The 19,765-nt window shown below is 35.5% G+C and overlaps 1 protein-coding gene across 2 annotated transcripts in view; it reads right to left on the bottom strand.

The window, feature by feature from the left end:
• Positions 1–6,518: 6,518 nt before the first annotated feature.
• LOC125648297 (uncharacterized) overlaps positions 6,519–19,765 on the bottom strand; it is a 37,969-nt gene continuing 24,722 nt past the window's right edge. The window contains exons 4-7 of one of the 2 annotated variants that reach the window (XM_048875276.2): positions 13,522–13,608; positions 8,925–8,987; positions 6,969–7,057; positions 6,519–6,625 (exon numbers count right to left, since the gene is read on the bottom strand). In XM_048875276.2, coding sequence (XP_048731233.1) covers positions 6,549–6,625; positions 6,969–7,057; positions 8,925–8,987; positions 13,522–13,608 — 316 coding nt within the window. In that variant the 3' untranslated portion in view covers positions 6,519–6,548. Of the gene's footprint in view, positions 7,058–8,924; positions 8,988–13,521; positions 13,609–19,765 lie in introns of both variants that reach the window. The other variant, XM_056142472.1, reaches the window with a different exon arrangement.

The following is a 19,765-nucleotide window of genomic DNA, read 5'->3' on the forward strand; positions in this document are numbered from 1 at the left end:
ACAGAGCACATATACCCCCAAATGCAAAAGCCAAATTCTAACACAAGAATGCATTATCTCATGTTTTATTAAAAATATGCACCAAAGCACATCATATTAAGCTATAATATATAAAAACCAATAGCTATTCATTTACTGAGGGAATTTTTTTAAAGATATTCAATTGAAAACATACACAATTGCTGTTTAATCTGCTCACATCCTTCAGAAAAAAATCACAGAATATCGCAATTTTGAAAAATTCTCAAAATCTAAATTGTTTACATGTCAGTTTTTCTTTAAAAATATTTAGAATTATATCTAAGGTTAACAAAAAAACATATTTTACCATAGTTGACCAGAGATATTTTGCAAAATGGTCTCTTGAATATGTAAACCCCCATTTTTAAATTTAAGTTTTACAATTATTCTTTGCACACTTTGAAAATAGTAAATTGTAACAGCAAATACAGTCTTAAAATCAAGATTAACAGAATATGACAATATATATATGTAAAACATACTGAAATTTTTTTCCTACCAGACAATTAGAACACAAGGAGTGGGGGGGGGGGGGGTGTGCACCCCCTCCCCTTCCTTTTTCTCACAATTTTTTTTTGGTGTGTGTGTTATTCTTTTTTTGTTTGGCTATCAATCATATAATACATAAAAATACATACATGTTATCTCATACTTATAGAAAAAATAAGTATAGTGTAACATATATGTAGATTCTAGCAACTACAGCTCATGTACAAATAATTTTGTTTCTTGAAAGTACTTGTGAAGAAGAGTTCAAATATTCAACAACTTTGCTGATGATTTTCTGAGGATTTATGATTCTGGGTTTCTTTGAACCAAACACACTCCCTAAAATTCAGTGTGAATTCCACTGTGAGGATCACGCCTATGTATGATTTTTAACTTGTTCAGGCTTAGATTGCAAGCTATGAGCCTTTTAAGCCTATGAGCCTTTCAATGTAGATATTACATTGCTTTGTACCATTGGAGCTAGTGATGACTTCACACTATAATAATTCATGGTAAATATATCTAAGATTCACATTTGAATGCTAAATTTGACTCGTACAGTTCTCGTAAACTACAAACATCAAACAAAGAAGTTATAACTGGAACTTTCTAGTCGGTGTTTAAAATTTAAAACCGGATACGTAAAAGCACGGACTTTCCTTAAGACATTTATACGTATATGTTACAGCTTAATAATGGCTGATATTGCCAAGTAAAGTTCTACATCTCATGGCTTTTGATTGATTGTTTGATTTTTATGTCCCGTCGAAATTTTTTCACTCTTATTTAGACGTCACTAGCTCTAGGTGAAAGGCGAAGATAACGAACTAGACCATGGGCCAGTAACGCATTACCTCCCCCCTCTAGGGATTTTTCTACACTATGATAGAACGGTTCATTCCTAGATACTAAAATCCATAGACCCTATCTTTATATGATATATACGCAATCTTGAGTTAGTAAATATAACTTTCAACATAAAAATCGTTGTCCACATTTTCATGTCTTCACACGATACATCTAATGTATGGAAGCCCATAAATGTATATAATCAATAAAAAGGAAGCACATGGATTACTTTTGAATATACAATGCAAAAATGGGGTAAACCCTGATAAATAATGGCTCGACTATTGAGAATCGGACATATTACAAACAATAAACTAATTCATAAATAATTTAGATTAATGAATTATATTTTAATCTACAATTGTTAAATAAATAACTATATTGTCATATTCGTAATATTAAACACCTTTTCAATTTTCAGCTTACTTATAAAATGTTTGCTAACTTTAAATGGTGCCAATTACATGGTTTCTATCGCTGGTGTTATAATAATTTACAAATATTAGTTACTAGAAATAAAACTTGAGCATTGACGAAGTTGCGCCGAGTCAAGTGAACTGTAAGACTAAGAGACGTTCACTCAACCTGTGTTCACTATCGACACTTTTCCCCGTCCATAAATGTCTGTTCTGTAACAAAGTAACTCAAGTACAAGGACAGAAACACAAACTGGTAAAGTGTGTGACAAAAACAGTAGAAGCCATTTTAAAAAACTCTGCATAGAATAAAATTGACGATAACACAATAAATTAGTTGGTTGATTGTATATTGTTTAACGTACCGCTTGAGAATTTTCACTCATATGGAAGTGTCTCCATTGCCGATGAAGGGCTGCAAAATTTAGACCTATGCTCGGAGCTTACGGCCATTGAACAGGGAGGGATCTTTATCATACCACACCTGCTGTGAAACGAGACCTCGCTTTTTGCGATCTCATCCAAAGGACCGCCCATTTAGTCGCCTATTACGATAAGCAAAGGAGTACTGAGGACCTATTCTAACCTGGATACCCAAGGGACAATAGTTTTCTTGCCCCATTATTTGCCTCTTACGACAAGCAAAAGGTACCGAGGACCTATCCCTTCTAACCCAGATACCCACGGGACAACTATAAGTAAAGTTTATTATATTGATTTGGTTGCTAAAGAGGGAATGTTTTATCCAACCTGTAGAAAAACGTACACTAAGTACGATGATCTAAACAAGTCAGAACCTAAAATTGATATAATTCTTGAGCAACATGGAAAGGCATTTGACTTTATCCGAATATATGGAGAAAAATATCGTGTAGAATTATGTGGTTGAGAGTATGACAGTTAATGCTCAGAGTAAAAGAATCTGCTATGATAATCAAAAGGCAGATTTCTGACTGCCACAAAATTACCATGCGGTATGTTAAACAATATACAATCAAACCAACTAATTTATTGTGTTATAGTCACTTTTATTCTACGCAGAGTTTTTTTTAAAATGGCTTCTACTGTTTTTGTCACACACTTCACCAGTTTGTGTTTCTTTCCTTGTACTTGAGTTCCTTTGTTACAAAACAGCCATTTATGGACGGGGAAAAGTGTCCATCATCTCTGAATACATGTGTATATAATATCTCATTGCATGTCTCTCTCAAGTTGTATTAGACAACCCATCTTATTTTCAATGGCAAAAAGGTGTCCCAAATCGTACTCTCAGGATATATGTATCTCAGCTATGGATGGCAAATGCATATTACCTAAGCACCTCACGTTTAAAATGACTATGCACCATCTGACGAGAAATACTAAGTTAATTACACTATCAAACATATGTCACTGTAGATTGATTGATTGTATCTTGCTTAACGTCCCTCTCGAGAATTTTTCCCTCATATGGAGATGTCACCAAGACCGGTGAAGGCCTTCAAATTTGGGCCTTTACTCGGCGCTTACGGCTATTGAGCAATGTGGGTTCTTTAACGTGTCACACCTGCGACACGGGACATTCGTTTTTAAGGTCATCTCCAAGGACTCGTGACATTCACACCTGATGTCGAGCGTTTGACGATGGAACTGTCACTACCTGTTTTAACCACTTATGCTTGTCGCGGCCGGTTGTAGAAGTTATTCACAGACTAAAGAGTTTGAAACTACTATTTGCAATGCAATTACAAATTCTGGATTACTAGTAATATTGCATGCAAGAATATCTCTTCCAAATAACTCAGTAATTCATATACCTCGCCTTCTAAAATGTCAAACAACTTCATATATAAACAAGGGGTTAAGTTCTTCAATGCAAAATACATTTTTGCAAATGTCCATATTGTGTTTGAAAGATTCTCGAAGTTTTTCCAATTTTAAACAATACTTTAATTACAAATTTCATGAGTTTGCCCCAAAACTTGAAAACGTTCTCTTGCATTAATGTCAAACAATCTTATTCACAATTAAAGGGTTACATACTTTCAAAAAATAACTGTTTTCAAATGTCCATACTATTTATATATAATCTGAAGAACTTTTCCATTTTTCGGCGATTTTTAGAGAGAAAAAAATCATGTTTTAGCCCCAGAAGTCGTAAACATCCCCAATTATTTATGTCATAAACATATCGTCAATCAAAGGGTTACATAAGTTCACATAATACTTGTTTGTAAATGTCAATGACATCTATATCCGATGTGAAGAGGTGTTTTCCCCCCCAGTTTTCGGCTATTATTTTTACAATTTTTGGTTTTTTCCCCAAAATCGAAAAGGTCTCAATGTTAACAATCTGATTTATAGTTAAAGGGTTACAGACTTTCAGAAAAGAATTGTTTTCAAATGTCTATGTCATTATATAGGATCTTAAGGACTTTTCGTCGATTTTTAAAGAAAAAAATCATGTTTTAGCCCCAAACCTCGTAATTGCCCTCACATATTTATGTCAAACAACTTTATATATAAACAAAGGGTTTCATTCGTTCACAAAATACTTGTTTGCAAATGTCAATTACATCTATATCGGATCTGAAGAGTTTTTCCAGTTTTTGGCTATCATTTTTACTAATTTCATGTTTTTGCCCTAAAACACGTAGATATGTCAAACAACCTGATTTATCATCTAGGGACTATGTACATAAAAAAAATACTTGTTTGCAAAAATCCCTAGGGGGGGGGGGGTCCCATTACCTTTACTCCTCCTACACTCCTGATCCCACCTTTGATGTGACAGGATCCGTGTTTGCCTACTCTTGATTTTGTATTCCTTCTAGGCATTATCGGGGGCCTACGGGCCCGTGGCCGAGTGGTTAGAGCATCGCACTCAAAATCACACGGCCTGTCACTTCTGTCGGCGCGAGTTCGAATCCTGCTCGCGCCGGTAAGTGAGAAAGTTTCCCAGTTTACTTTCGGAAGGTCGGTGGTCTCTTTCCAGGTACATTGTATCTGGGTTATCTCTTCCAACAATAAAAACTAGGCGCCACCAGATAACTGAGAAATTGTTGAGTGTGGCGGAAAACATCAATCAATTTAGGCATTATCTTTAGAGGATTGATCACTATTCGTTATCTTCACTCTTAGCATTAACAATGAAATAAATGTTTATTCGGCATATACACGTATACATACAACTATACGTAGATACCAAGGATGATCTATGAAAGCTCGAAAGCTTATTCCCATTAGGGTCCTTTAAAGCACGGGTGGAGGGGGTATCAGAGAAATAGACAGAACCCAGGAATTAATTTAGTCAACCATATGACTATTTTACAATTTTTGTTGAATTTAATTTAATCAGTTTAATTTACAACTTTTGTTGAATACTCGAACTGTAACGAAAGTGAAACCTACATGTAATGTGCTCCTTTGTTGGCTGACCTGTTTTTATATTCTTATGAAGCAGAAATTATTCAAAAACGTCGACGTGAGAAGAAAAAAATATTTAATGCGTCAAATAGACTTATCGACGACGTTTTATCTATTATTAATACAAAAAAATCATACACAAGTCGATTCGATATATCCGTGTGAACTCGAAATGAAAGACACCAGAGTCGTCCACTTCTGCCTCATATATTTCATTTAAAATAGATACCGGTATTGAGGGCAAACTAACAACTCAACTTTATGATAAACATGATGATTTCAGTTTCTCCGTCGTCAATTTCCCAGATATACATGTATGTAGCAATATTCCATTATCACCTGCATATGATGTTCATTGCATAAAAAGTTCGGAAAACTATAATCGGCACAAAGTCTTCTACATGTATTCCGGAATCACAAATCCAATTTCTTAATGATCTCTTCAATATCCAGGGGTCCGTGTTTGCCCAACTTTCTATTTTGTATTGCTTGTGCGAGTTATGAGATTGATCATTGTTCGTTATCTTCACGTTTTACCCAAGATGCATCAGCTGACCGGGTTTCATAGTTGTATGTCTCACAGTGTGAAAAAGCTAACAGATGGACTGACGAGAAAACCCATATCATGGTACGTCCCGTCAAACACGGGTATACACAGGTCACGTGCTACCCACTTCAAGTTAGTGTTTGCTTGATGACGCAACCTCTAATTATAGAATGCGGGCTTATGGAAAGAGAAATTAATTTCATTTTTGAAAACACATGTGGGTATGAACTGCGACACTTCACTTCGGCATACTTTTCATTCTACTTTCATTTCTGTTGAAAGTCCCAGCCATAAAAATTATCAAAATTCATAAGCACACTGTTCACAACTACATCTCATTCACAACCACATTACATGCATAACATAATAGCTATCATTTACACACACACACACACACACATATATACATGTATGTTTGTATATATATATATATATATATATATATATATATATATATATACACTGTATATATATATATATATATATATATATATATATATATATATATATATATATATATATATACACTATATATATATATATGAAGCTGGTAAATGCTATGATAAGTCGGCTCTCTCAGCGGTAAAATGAACACTATATTAAATATTTCCTACAGGTTATAATCCCGAATATTAATAAAGTGGATAGCATAGTATAGATCCTGACCACATTTGTAGAACTATACATGTATATAGTATTGGTTTAACTTGACACTACATACATTTAACGTCATATAGACATGGTTTGTCACTGGTATAAGCACACTAAAGATAACCCAAAACAAGCCCGTACTCTTTTGAAATGATTCATTGAACTGATCTCTAAAATGTCCATTTTAATCTCTTCGTATTTCTTCGACTCATGTACCTTTCTGGGTTTTGTAAAATATCCAGTGCTTCTGAAAAATACATTGTATTCAAGTTGTACATGTTTAAGAAAAAATAAGTTTTTAATACTGTAATGATTATATTTTCTTTATCGCTTTCCCCCTTATTTCTTTGAATATCTAAGATGTCTATGAAGTAATGATATTCCCTTACTTACGTACTTATATATGACCAACTCCAAGGTTAACAGGTCAAAGAGTTTGGAACGAAAAGAAATGAATGCAAAATATGACAGCCCTATCACCATTTATTGAAGAGTTAAACTTTCTGTGGAGAAACAGACCGACCAAAAATGATATACCTCCAAATTAGCAATTACGGGGGCATGAAAATACTCTGAACGTTTAACTTTACCATGTATATTTCTTTGATTTTGTTTGAACTTCCGTGCTTTGTTGACAATGTCCCATCTATGACCTATCCCCAAGTCAAGACCTCTTTTCCTGTAATAAACAAAAACTACATTCTTATCTAAGGTTGCATTATATCATATGATAACAAGCAAAAAATGTAGCTTACTGAAATCATCTACATACTCCACATATTCCCTTCTTTGTCCTTTTACAACTAAAATCAAGATATGAATTCATGAATGCCCAAATTCATTGAGGCATAACTAAATAGTGATCACCATTTGTGGACCACAGGCCTTGTTGAAATGTCAACTATTGTGATTCAATGCATACATGTATGTACACCATGCTGCCATTGTCATTTGTTTACTAACTGATTGACGGGTCGGAGTTATACATCCCTTTCGGACATTATTCGCTCATTTAGAAACGTTTAAATGAAAGGGCACAAATTTAGGCCTATTCTAGACTCTCGGGTCAATTTAACAGTGAGAGTTTTTTCTAGAGTCAACATCTACCGTAAGACAACCTCACGATTTTTACTACGATATACCCACTATTTCAATTTCTAAAACGAGTGTTTGGTTTAGGATCAGTAATACGGAATTCAATTTTCTTTATAACAAATACTTTTTTAAAAACAATGCGGCGTACAAATGTTGTGGTAGCGTGATCGTTAGAACGCTCACCAAAGGTCACGGGTTCGATCCCAGAACCGCGCCAAACCTATGACGTTTAACATACGTAAGTAGTGGTTGATTGTATATTGCTTAACGTCCCACTCAAGAAGGCTTGTGCTCGGCGCCTACGGCTTTTGAACAAAAAATGGCTCTTTATCGTGCCACACCTACTGTGACACGGGGCCTCTTTTAGCGGTCTCATCCGAAAGACCACCCCATTGTTCGCCTCTTACGACAAGCAAGGGGTACCACACAGAAGTGAAAGCCACGGGTTGACACGAGGGACGTTTAACATACATAGAAAAATGGTCTTGAGTACCATGCACATGTCAAAGTTTGTAGCGCTTCACCTGAATTGGTGATGTTTGTATATGAGTGGGGAAAAAACCCCGAAACATACAAACAAGAGTTCCACAAGATAAGGCATATCCCATCGCAATGAGTATTTACAAGCTTTTTGGATGAAGCCCCACATTGACCATGACCTTTTCATCCCAAACTCTCTCTCTATCTTGATTGCTAGCGCCCTCTGGCGATAGCATATGCGTTAGTGTCTTGGCAGCTTATGCGCATGCTTGGAGGTCACAATGTGGCATTCTGGGAGTTATTTAGAACAGTACTGTTAGTATGCAACGCTGAGCTGCAAGTTGCTTCAATTTTTCGAGACGATAACTAGTAAAATGACAGGTCTGTTCCCTCGATCGTCACTAATTACTTCACATGTAAATTCATTGTTTTCAAATTTTGAACAATGTAACAACACCTGTGCCACTTACATCAATTTTTTGGGAATTCTGTCACCCTGATCTACCGGTAGTTCCTTTGCACATTACTTTACGTGGCGTAGGAACACTTACTCAGGGATACGAATAATTTATCGCATGAGCGATATCCACTTGGTAAAGGGGGTAAATATTAGCTGCAGAACTGTAGCTGAGATATCAGTCCGATCTATCCCAACATTTTCTCAGAGCTACAGTTCTGCAGCTAGGTAAATATATATATATATATATATATATATATATATATATATATATATATATATATATCCAAAATTGAAATAGAGTCTCAGTAATCGGATACTAATATTTAAAAAATATGAAAAGAAAACACAGAAATCCTCCGTAAAGCTTTAGCGCTTTCATTACATCTTCAGAAGCTTTACAAAAATGTATACATACCAGTATCATAGTAACAGTGATTATGTATATATTACATGTATATATATGTCCTTATTTGAAAGGAATATCAACGATTTTGTCAATCACATGATATACCCGTAATTCTGTGGGTTGGCCAATAGTTCAGCTATTTGGTAGGAGCTAATCCCATCAGTTTCTCTGTAATGAAAAGAAAATATTTGTATATCAGATGGCTAACATCATATGATCTATCGATTACTGTGAACTTACAGTAAGTGTGAACGACTCAGCTTCTCAATTCGCGGTCCCGGATAGTTGATTTCAAAACAAATCTGTCAATGATGACGCATCAAGGAAAGAACAATCACTGCGATTGGACCAATATTTAAAGGGGTGGGAATAAAAATAATTTTAGATGGGCACACGTGTCTTTACACTAGCGTGTCATTACATAATCTTTTAGCACGATGGAAGAGACTCTGCGGAAAGGGGAAACCAATACCAACTAAAACAATGACGTTGATTTTAAAATTACATGCCGAGGGTTTATTTTATGGTAAAATCAGTAAGAAATTAGGCGTCGCAAAGGCCACGTTATAAAATTGTCAATCATGGGAACTCTTGCACCGAAAGTGTCGCCAACGAAGCTCACACCGGATGTACTTATGTTTATCAAGTATGAAATTAAAAAGAAATCGAGTGTATATAATAGAGAAATCAGACAAAATTTATTAAGAAGAAATATTTGTACCCCTGACAATGTACCATCGGTGTCTTTAATTTGTAGAACTGCGAGAAATTTTTTGGGGAATGACTTTCAAGAAACTGCAAACAAAATCCAAGAGAAGCATATTTCGTCTGGACACAGGGGCTCGTCACGAAATTTTTCTCTTTTTAAAATTTGACATCGTCTATTCTGTATATACAAATAAATGTAAATATAGAATAGAGAGGTTCAATTCGTGGCGAGCCCCTATGGTCTGAACACGAACGAAGTGTTAAAAACTTCTTTGCTACTGATTTTATTGCAATTTAGGCCGAGTCAGTTATATATATATATATATATATATATATATATATATATATTTATTTATTTATTTGACGAAGCGAGTGTCGTTAGTACAACGGGTAATCGCAATCATGAACATGCAGTTAGGGGTGGACCAGTGATATAGGTTCAAAGGTACGCCAGTAACGCAACATTAACAATCAACCTTTGCTGTGGTTTATTATGACGTTATAGAATGCTAACGAAATGCTGAATTTCTTTAATAATGTGTTACAGGAGAGGGATGGTTTGGGGAATTTAGTTTTTGCTAGAATTCACAGAACTTGCAGTTGTTCATTCAATTAACAGTATCTAGCGATGGTTACTTCCGAATTTCTTACAAAATTGTGGGTATATATAACAGTAAAAGACATCAAAGCATCCAATTGCCGTGTGTTGAAAATAAATGTTTTCTCCAAGTAGAATATCTATTGATCTTATTACTTAATCTGACAAATTATTTTAGGGACGAGATCAAATGTTCAATGTTTGAGAAAATTGAGTTCGAATAGTTCTCACAAAGACCCCCCCCCCCCCCCCCCAATACAAAACTAAATATGAAGTATGTTGAAACTAATCGATTAATAAGTAAAACAAATGAAAGTGTACATTGAAACTATTAAATGTTTATTAAAATGTATTATTATGTGGTTTTAAAGTCAGTTGTCTTTTTTTCCACTAAAGTGTAATCGATGTCGGATGACAGAAACTTATGAGTTTTTACCCCCTCTTCCCCCTAACTATTTGAATTTAGAAATTTTTCCGACATCGATCTTTTGATCTCGCCCTTATCCAATGCTTTGTAAGATTTCGAAAATATCCTCTGAGAGATTTATCTAAAAATAACAATATGGAAACTGCGAATGTGAAAGAGACAACAAAACAAAAGCATTGTTCTTATACGGACAGGATCGCCTATAGAAACATGTACTGAAATTTCTGATCATTTAAAACTGACAAGTATCTACAGGAATTTAAGGGAGTAACCTTTCAATTTTTATTGGGATATAGAGGCAACTGCGGATCCTGCCTTTTCCCGCTGTATTTTCGATCCCGTCTTCTTCTTTTTTTCAATATGCAACACTATTTGAATTCTGGGATATTGCCACCCTGCCTTTTCTTTACATATCGGAGCCCACCCTTTTCACCCTGTATCCCGCCTTTTTATTTCAAATTCCTTTCATGCCTCCTCCCATACATGTACCTATTGATAAAATTTATAAGGTATCAGATGAAAGTTATATCTTCTAAAGTTTACGAGATATCTTGTATCTTTTATAAGACATCTTATATTTTTTTCTTTATAAGATATCCCAATACTTTTATACATGTAGATATCTAGTATATATAAGATAAACTTTACAAGACATTTTATTAACGTAATCTCAAATCCCCGTTGTCAAATCAAAACCGATATTGAATCTCACGCTACGTACGGTGCAACTTACATTGAAATCAAATAGTGAAACTTACACTTGTTGTGGGTATAGTCAGTTTTTAAATCGAGGTAAGCTACTGACAAACAAGTTGATGGTACAGGGATTTCAACAGTCTCGATTGAAGTCAGCATTTCGAAAATTCTATGGTCGTTATAACGATCTAGTTCGTCAATACAACCTCGCATTGGGTCAAATGCTGTCTGACGTGTTTCATACCGATTGTTAAGCCGTTCTAGGCACACTGATTTTGACTGCGGATAACTCCGTTTACCTGATCAGGATATGGGGCTCACGGCGGGTGTGACCGGTCAACAGGGGATGCTTACTCCTCCTAGGCACCTGATCCCATCTCTGGTGTGTCCAGGGGTCCGTGTTTGCCTAACTATCTATTTTGTATTGCTTGTAGGAGTTATGAGATTGATCACTGTTCGTTATCTTCACCTTGCACTTGTTGCATGTAAGCACGAGATAATATAATGCCCAATACTTGGGAACGCCTACCTATAATTTAACCGACCAATCAAAAGCGCTTTTTAAAATCACTCGGGGACTTTCCAATGAACTATCTGGAGCACGTCATGTACTTGCCGATATGTGTCGTTCACACTTACTGTAAATCCACAGTAAGTCAGTCTATAGTAAATGTGGTTATTTACGCTGAGGTTAAGTACGCGTTTTTCCATATCCAACATTACGCGGGGGGAGGGGGGGGATACGCGGTAACTGAATATAACATATATCAAATCAAATATTTATAACAATACGCGTGGAGGAAATTTACGCGCTTACTACAGAACCGCGTAAGGGGCGAGATCAATAGAATTCCAATTTGTTAAATAAAAGCAACAAAACGAGAGTAAACTTCTTAATTCTTTACGTAACGCTTTGAGACTTGAAACATGTACGCAGATCTTGAGAAGTCATAAACCTGCTTGTACTTGCTTATTCTGATAATGGATTCCATAACTGTCAACACTTTAAGGAATCCCTGTTGTATAAAGTATGACGGAGAAAACGTGTATGTACTTATTTTAAATTCTGATTACTCTGGTCGTTGTATATCTAAAAACAAGGAAACCTTACGGTTTTTAAAGTTCAATAGCAATGCACCTTCTTTTCATTTAACAATACTATCAAAATAATTCCACCTTTGTGTGACATCATAGGTTTTTGCAAAATCTTTTCATTTCATTAAAATGTGTGCATGGTAGAAATATATATTTTGAAGAAATTTTTTCACTTGGTATTATAAGAAATCTGGTAAACAATTTGATATTGTAATATTAAAAAGGTTTATATTTTCTATAAATAATCAATTATCTATATTGCAAAAATGTTGTCAAGGGCAAGAACTCCTACATGTATGCTGGTATTGTATATATATTACACAATGATTTCCTTGATATCCACAATTAATTCATGAAAGGTGAAGATAACGAACAGTGATCAATCACATATCAGGTCACATAACATCACATCACATAACTCCTACAAGCAATACAAAATAGATAGTTGGGCAAACACGGACTCCTGGACACACCAGAGGTGGGATCAGGTGCCTAGGAGGAGTAAACATCCCCTGTCGACCGGTCACACCCGTCGTGAACCCTTTATCCTGATCAGGTAAACGGAGTTATCCGTAGTCAAAATCAGTGTACCAAGAACCGTCTAACAATCGGTATGAAACACGTCAAATATTATTCATTTATAAAGCAGCAGTTTTTTATAATCTGTTTAAATTAAAATTTTGTAATTTTAACCAGTTTTTATAAGTATTTTTATCATGTTATTGAATGAAATTGTGTGATTTTCTGATGTTGATATAAACTCCGACATCTATAACAATCTAGCAACATATGTATTTTCTTCGCTTATTGATTGAATTCACCTACATGTATATTAAGGGTAAATCAATACAAATTTTCTACTTTGAACCAATAGTTTTGAGAAATCAACTTAGATTGAGTATAATTATGTGGATGGGAAAAAACTCGGTTCCATCTTGAAACTTGCTTATTGTATAGTGAAGTCATGTCAATCATGGAAACAAATTATTTTTCTTATTATTACATATCTGATTATTTTATTATGCCCCTATGCGGGGGATACTTTGAGGTTCCCTACGGTCGAGCGATGTTTTATTTATTCCAACTCAAGAATAGGTAACACATTGATGACGAAATTAACGGAGACTTTGATGCAATAAATACAGTGCATGACAAATAAAACAGTTTCAGATACACACCCTTCTTCAATGACACATATACTCGTTGTCACTAGACAGGCAATCAGCAGCACGAATGGAAGGCTTATTCTGGACATCATGGTTTTCCTAATGAATAAGACAATATGCTTTTTATCTAAATATTGACATATTTCCCCCCACAATGCAATGTATCGTCTACGAAATGCATTCCAGTTGTAGAAATAGAAGGTGTACTGGGTTTATGTAGTTGATTTCATAAAAACCATCTAAATTTGTTTAATCAATAATATAATCACTTTCTCCAATATGAGTTTGAAGTACATTTGATTAAACAATCAACACATGCAATGTTTCCCCCTGCCAAAATTATTGACTGTATAATTGAACATTGCTAAGAAGTATAATACTCTTACGAAACTACTTTGATAGCGAGCGCAGCGAGCCAGCGCGGAGCGCTGGCTCGTACTGCGAGCTCTAATGACTAGAGCGCGGGAAATAATCCGAGCTAAATCTCAACCTCTAACAAGAATGTTTTTTTGACGCCAATCCCAGAAGTCCCTCGTACAAAATGGTGGATGGTTCGATTCGTAAAATAATAATAAAAAAAATCTTTGAAGTATTACAAACCTTTCTTATTTGAAAGGAAAGGATGACAATCATATTCTTCCCCCTTTCTTTTTAAAATATTGTCTAAAGAAATGTAAACAGTCACGTCACAACTACCAGGCTACGTCACAACACGCTCGTTGCATTTCCCGCTAAACTGATTCCTACATTGGCGAGAAGAGCAAGACAGTAATCCTACGTATTGACAGTGAACCAGATCAGTTTTCCTTGTTTTCAATATAAATTTTTTGAAAATGTATTCAGATATGCTGCGCTCGCCCCAACGGTCACACCGGAATCATATTACGTACAATTATTTGTCAAAGAATAATTGAGACGTTATTATGCTACAAATAACCATCTGCAGTTTCATTTTGCAATAATACCGCGCGAAGCTCGGACAGGCCAAATGCCCGTCCGCGAAGCCGGGCTCTAAAGGTAACACGTATGTAAAAGAGAAAATCAGCAAATGAATAGAGATAATCTCCACATACGTTCACTGAAAATTTTGTGATCCATACGGAGCCGCCATTTTGTTTTGTTCATTAGTTGCTTCTACAGTTATTCGTGTTTTAATTTTGAATGCCAAAAAATACAAGACTGACGTGCAATTCGTAATCAAACACCTAGTTTGTTAAGAATAAATAGTAAAATTATCAATGTTACACTTTTTAGCCAATCATCAAATAGAAAAACAGTAATACGACTAAATAGATGAATGAGTTCATGAGTTTTTAAAATAAAAATATACGATATATTTACTCTTACTGTTTTTGCTCTTTGGAATTCTTGGTTAATTTTGTTTCGTTTTAAATGTCTCTTAAATTGAAACGGGGTGTATTGTTGTTTATAATTGTTTGATTTGAATGAGAGAAGAAAGTCTAGTCTGAATGTGACGTCACAATGCAGGGTTTACGTTGGGTAGCGTTATATTCCCCGCGGTAAATGAATAGGCGGACCCTGTAGTTGACATGTTTTATCTGTAAGGGCATATTATACAAACGGTTTGAACACACGTTCCTTCAACTTACGGGGTTCTCACCTTAAATACAACAGTCAATATATTAATTAATATCATAAATAGACATGATCATTGTGTTTACAATAAATTTGTTAACAGTTGTGTACATAAAATAAATGCAAGTGAATGTATTTCGGAACTGAGTACATTTTCTAAACATCTCGTACTATGACCATTAGAGTGTAGAGTAACAACTAACATCGTCGGCAAACATGTCAACATTTGAATTATTGACTTAGGGCTCACGGCGGGTGTGACCGGTCAACAGGGGATGCTTACTCCTCCTAGGCACCTGATCCCACCTCTGGTGTGTCCAGGGGTCCGTGTTTGCCCAACTATCTATTTTGTATTGCTTGTAGGAGTTATGAGATTGATCACTATTCGTTATCTTCACCTTGCATTGACATGCAACGGAAAGTCATTTATGTATAATAAAAATAATGTTAAAAAATACATTATCAGTGCCGTACCACTATTTAAGCATGCCTTTTTTTTTTTAAATCGCAATCTGGATTATTGAATTTTGTGATTGTTTATTACTGATATTCAATTATATTAATTTGACTACACTTTTTTTGGCACACTCTTTTCCCCTGAAATAGCTCTAAAACTTCATTGTTATTTTGGATTTCAAACATGTCGGTTGAGCATCACTGAAGATACATTATTTGTCGAAATGCGCATCTGGTGCATCAAAATTGGTACCATATAAGTTTTACATTATGACCCCTGGGTCGAGGCCTCTGCTGGTGGACTGTTAGTCCCCGAGGGTCTCTACAGCCCAGTAGCTAAGTACTTCGTTACAAGCTTGAAATACGGATGTATATTTAATTGCTGTTATAAAATTTAGAAATTCATTTCAAAATTAAGGATCATCTCCCTCATGCATAGCTCTTATCCTTAGACGAATTTGACTCCACGTTTTTTGGCACACTGTTTTCCCCTAAAATAGCTCTAAAACTTCATTGTTATTTCGGATTTCAAACATTTCGGATGAGCATCACTGAAGAGACATATTTGTCGAAATGCGCATCTGGTGCATCAAAATTGGTACCGTATAAGTTTTACATTACGTGATATAGACTGAATCTTGTTACATAACCTTGTGTTCATGTTTTTTCGACTCTGTTTTAAGTGATTATTCTTGTGTATAATTGTATGTATCAAATGTAAGGCCCTGGGGAAGAATATTGCGTGCATTAATCAGGTCACCTTCTTGAAATAAAGTATTATTATTATTATTAAAGATATAATGACAAAAATGCAAATACAAACTGAAAAACAATACGATCGAATACAAAGGGAAGACTTTAGTACAAAGCACAATGTACTGTGCGTGTTTAGCTGACCAATACAATACTAAGCAAAGCGTAAGAAAAACACTAAACATCATGTAAACAGGATACATATAATGGACCGCTATTAGTCTATAGTTTGATTGCTGATAACCCGCATCACTGTCTCACGAACGACAAGAGTATCCAAGTCGTCTTGTGTCTGGATCAAGACCCGTTTGTCGTCATTCTGCTTGACGAAAATCTTCTCGTTAGTGGTCCAACACCCCTTAGCATTTCTGTTTCGGACCGCCTGCCTGGCTGTGATGGTAGACCGCCTCTTGGTTAGGGCTTCATTGATGAAGATCTTGTAGCTGTTGTTGGAATTAGAGTTAAATCCTTTAAGGGGCTTCATTGATGAAGGTCTTGTAGCTGTTGTTGGAATTAGAGTTAAATCCTTTAAGGGGCTTCATTGATGAAGGTCTTGTAGCTGTTGTTGGAATTAGAGTTAAATCCTTTAAGGGGCTTCATTGATGAAGGTCTTGTAGCTGTTGTTGGAATTAGAGTTAAATCCTTTAAGGTTGGTTTTGTTTCTGTTTCGGACCGCATGCCTGGCTGTGATGGTAGACCGCCTCTTGGTTAGGGCTTCATTGATGAAGGTCTTGTATCTGTTGTTGGAATTAGAGTTAAATCCTTTAAGGTTGGTTTTGATGAAGATCTTGTAGCTGTTGTTGGAATTAGAGTTAAATCCTTTAAGGTTGATGAAGATCTTGCAGCTGTTGTTGGAGTTAGAGTTAAATCCTTTAAGGTTTTGTTTTCGTAACCATGGCTTTGTCTCTATATCAATGATGTCACGTGATATTTCCTTGTTTGGAGAGCCAAGTCTGTGTGAAGTGCTTATTTCGTATCTGTCAAATTTCTTAGTATATGCTGGTAGAAGGAATGAATTGATTATGTTGAGCACAATATCGTCAGTATTTTCACTTTGAGTCTCGGGTATACCAGAAAACTTAAGTTAGGACTTTCTTGAGTACTGTTCGAACTCGTCAAGTCGACTCTCCAGATTGCAGGTTTTAGCTTTGAGCTCTTCAACTTCAGTTGATAGTTCCTCTAGAATGCAATTTTTAACGGCTGGGTTGTCCAGTATAATGTTTGTGGCTTGTTTGAGCAACTATTTATTGTTTGACAAATTGTCAAGGATGATACTTAGGTCCTTAAGATCTTGGGAGATTTCCGAGTCTGAATTGGAATTGGGTCTATATCTTTACAATGATTTAGGTTTATCGGATGAGTCACAGATAGGCGTAGATTGAGATTTAGCAGCATTTTGGGATGATTAAGGTTGTTTTGTTTGATTTATTACCTCTGTTACCGTTGAACGACCTGCCTCTTCCACCCATTGTTGATTTAATATGGAATAACATCATATCACACAGACCCGGTCGTCAACCTCATATATTCCCCCTTTCATATTTAGATGTTGCTGAACGTTTAGCGCAAGGGGAATTTCATAAACAAATATATATAGAAGTGAATTCTAATTTACCGTACTTAATTATTTGCTGAATCGAATTATGAACGCCGTTGACAAGTTCATGCTTCGCTCGGTCCAACCGTATATATTAAATGTATGTAGATTAACATTTGCTCACACTTACACGGTCGCAAGCTGAGCTTTATCGGCAATACGATGGAGATTACCACTTACTCTAATACAGCTCTCGCTATTTTGATAGAAGTCCACCTCTGGTCCCGTTGGTTTTCGACACGAAATGTTTATGATTTTAATTCTTGCATTATTCTACTTTAACTGCCAATCGAAAGCTCTGCGACGCGTCCAAGACCCAAACTTCTGTGAGGTAACCAGTCAGAATGAAGATTACAAAACAATTCTATCAGAATTATGGTTTATGTACCGACATAACCAGTGAACATGAGAAGTTATGTATGAATATGGGAAAATTATCTAAATACGTCGTGGCTCGGTGGTTAGAACAATCGCTTCGAAAGGAGAAGCTTGCGACGTGAAAAGTGAAAGTCAAGGACCTTGAACACCAAGAACCTGTGTACAGGTGCTGGTATATTAAAGTTCCATCAATACTACGGTCCTGAGCATCATACACAGGTCTAACTTTGTGGTACTTCACTTAGAGCTAATGTATTCGATTATCCAGCTCGATACCTCCTGGTTGCAAAGCAAGCGCCGTAAAGACCAGGAACATTCAACATTACTGTAATCTATCTCATGATTCACAAGCACCTGACGTTATATGTGCGAGAGAATTTTAATCCATACCCAATTAAAAATGCATCTCTACGTTAGCCCCGCTGGCACGGGTTGAATCTAGTAATATATTATTGAAGTGGTCCGTCATAACATTTGTCTGTGTTTCGTCGTATAATATTGAATTCTGAACATGTAGTTTCATAACCTGAATTTTGCATGAAATGAAAAAATGAAGATAACGAACAGTGATTAATCTCATAATTCCTATAAAGAATACAAAATTAGGAGTAGGGCAAATATGATGGCAGAGTTCTATCCCCCATACATGTATATGCATTAACATTCAAGATGGAAAACAAATCTCAAGAACAAGATTTGTTTGTGTTTACCCCCGTATGGCAGCAAAGTAATTCTGGTACTCAAAGATAGGTCTTGTCACAAGGAATACACATGTCTAACAATGGAAGCTCCTATCATTAAACATTAGAACGTTATGACCAATGTTAAAGTTTTTCAAAAAGGATGTTGCTAAAACGCGGAATGGAACGGAACTGAAAATATTGTTTGCAATGATATTATGAGAATTGCATTTCGTAAAAGTAAAAGGTTTATTATGAACAAGGGAAGCAGAAATTACAGAGAGAACGGGAAGTCATCCTCAGAATCCACCGTTTCATATACTTCACACTAATGCATAATTATGTACTTTAAAACCATTATAACTTATGAAAAGTACATATAGCGTATTAAGCTAACGCCTATGGGTACCACCCCCTTTTCCAGGGCTTTGTCATTTTCTGACAACCCCCTGATTATGACAGTATGTTGTTTCATAAATAAAAATAAAATAAAAATACTAAAAAAGACTTCAATTATGGTTTAATATCTTAGAACTAAAATCAAACTCGGGTTCAATTATCTTAAAAATATCTAGTTCAATATCTAAAGCAATTTCGATTTAAAAAGGCTATATTGGGGGTGGGGGTGCAGGGGTCCGTTTTACAAAACAACTTAACGAAAAAGTCGCATGTCTTATATTGTATTACACAGTTATTATTTTGAATGAATGAAGTAAAACTTTTCTAAGGCTTAATTTTCAACATTTAAAAAAAAATCTTTTGCATTTGGAGTGAATGATCTTACAATGAACTGGAA

Source organism: Ostrea edulis, chromosome 6, assembly GCF_947568905.1.
Source record: "Ostrea edulis chromosome 6, xbOstEdul1.1, whole genome shotgun sequence".
Classification (NCBI taxonomy): Eukaryota; Metazoa; Mollusca; class Bivalvia; order Ostreida; family Ostreidae; genus Ostrea; species Ostrea edulis.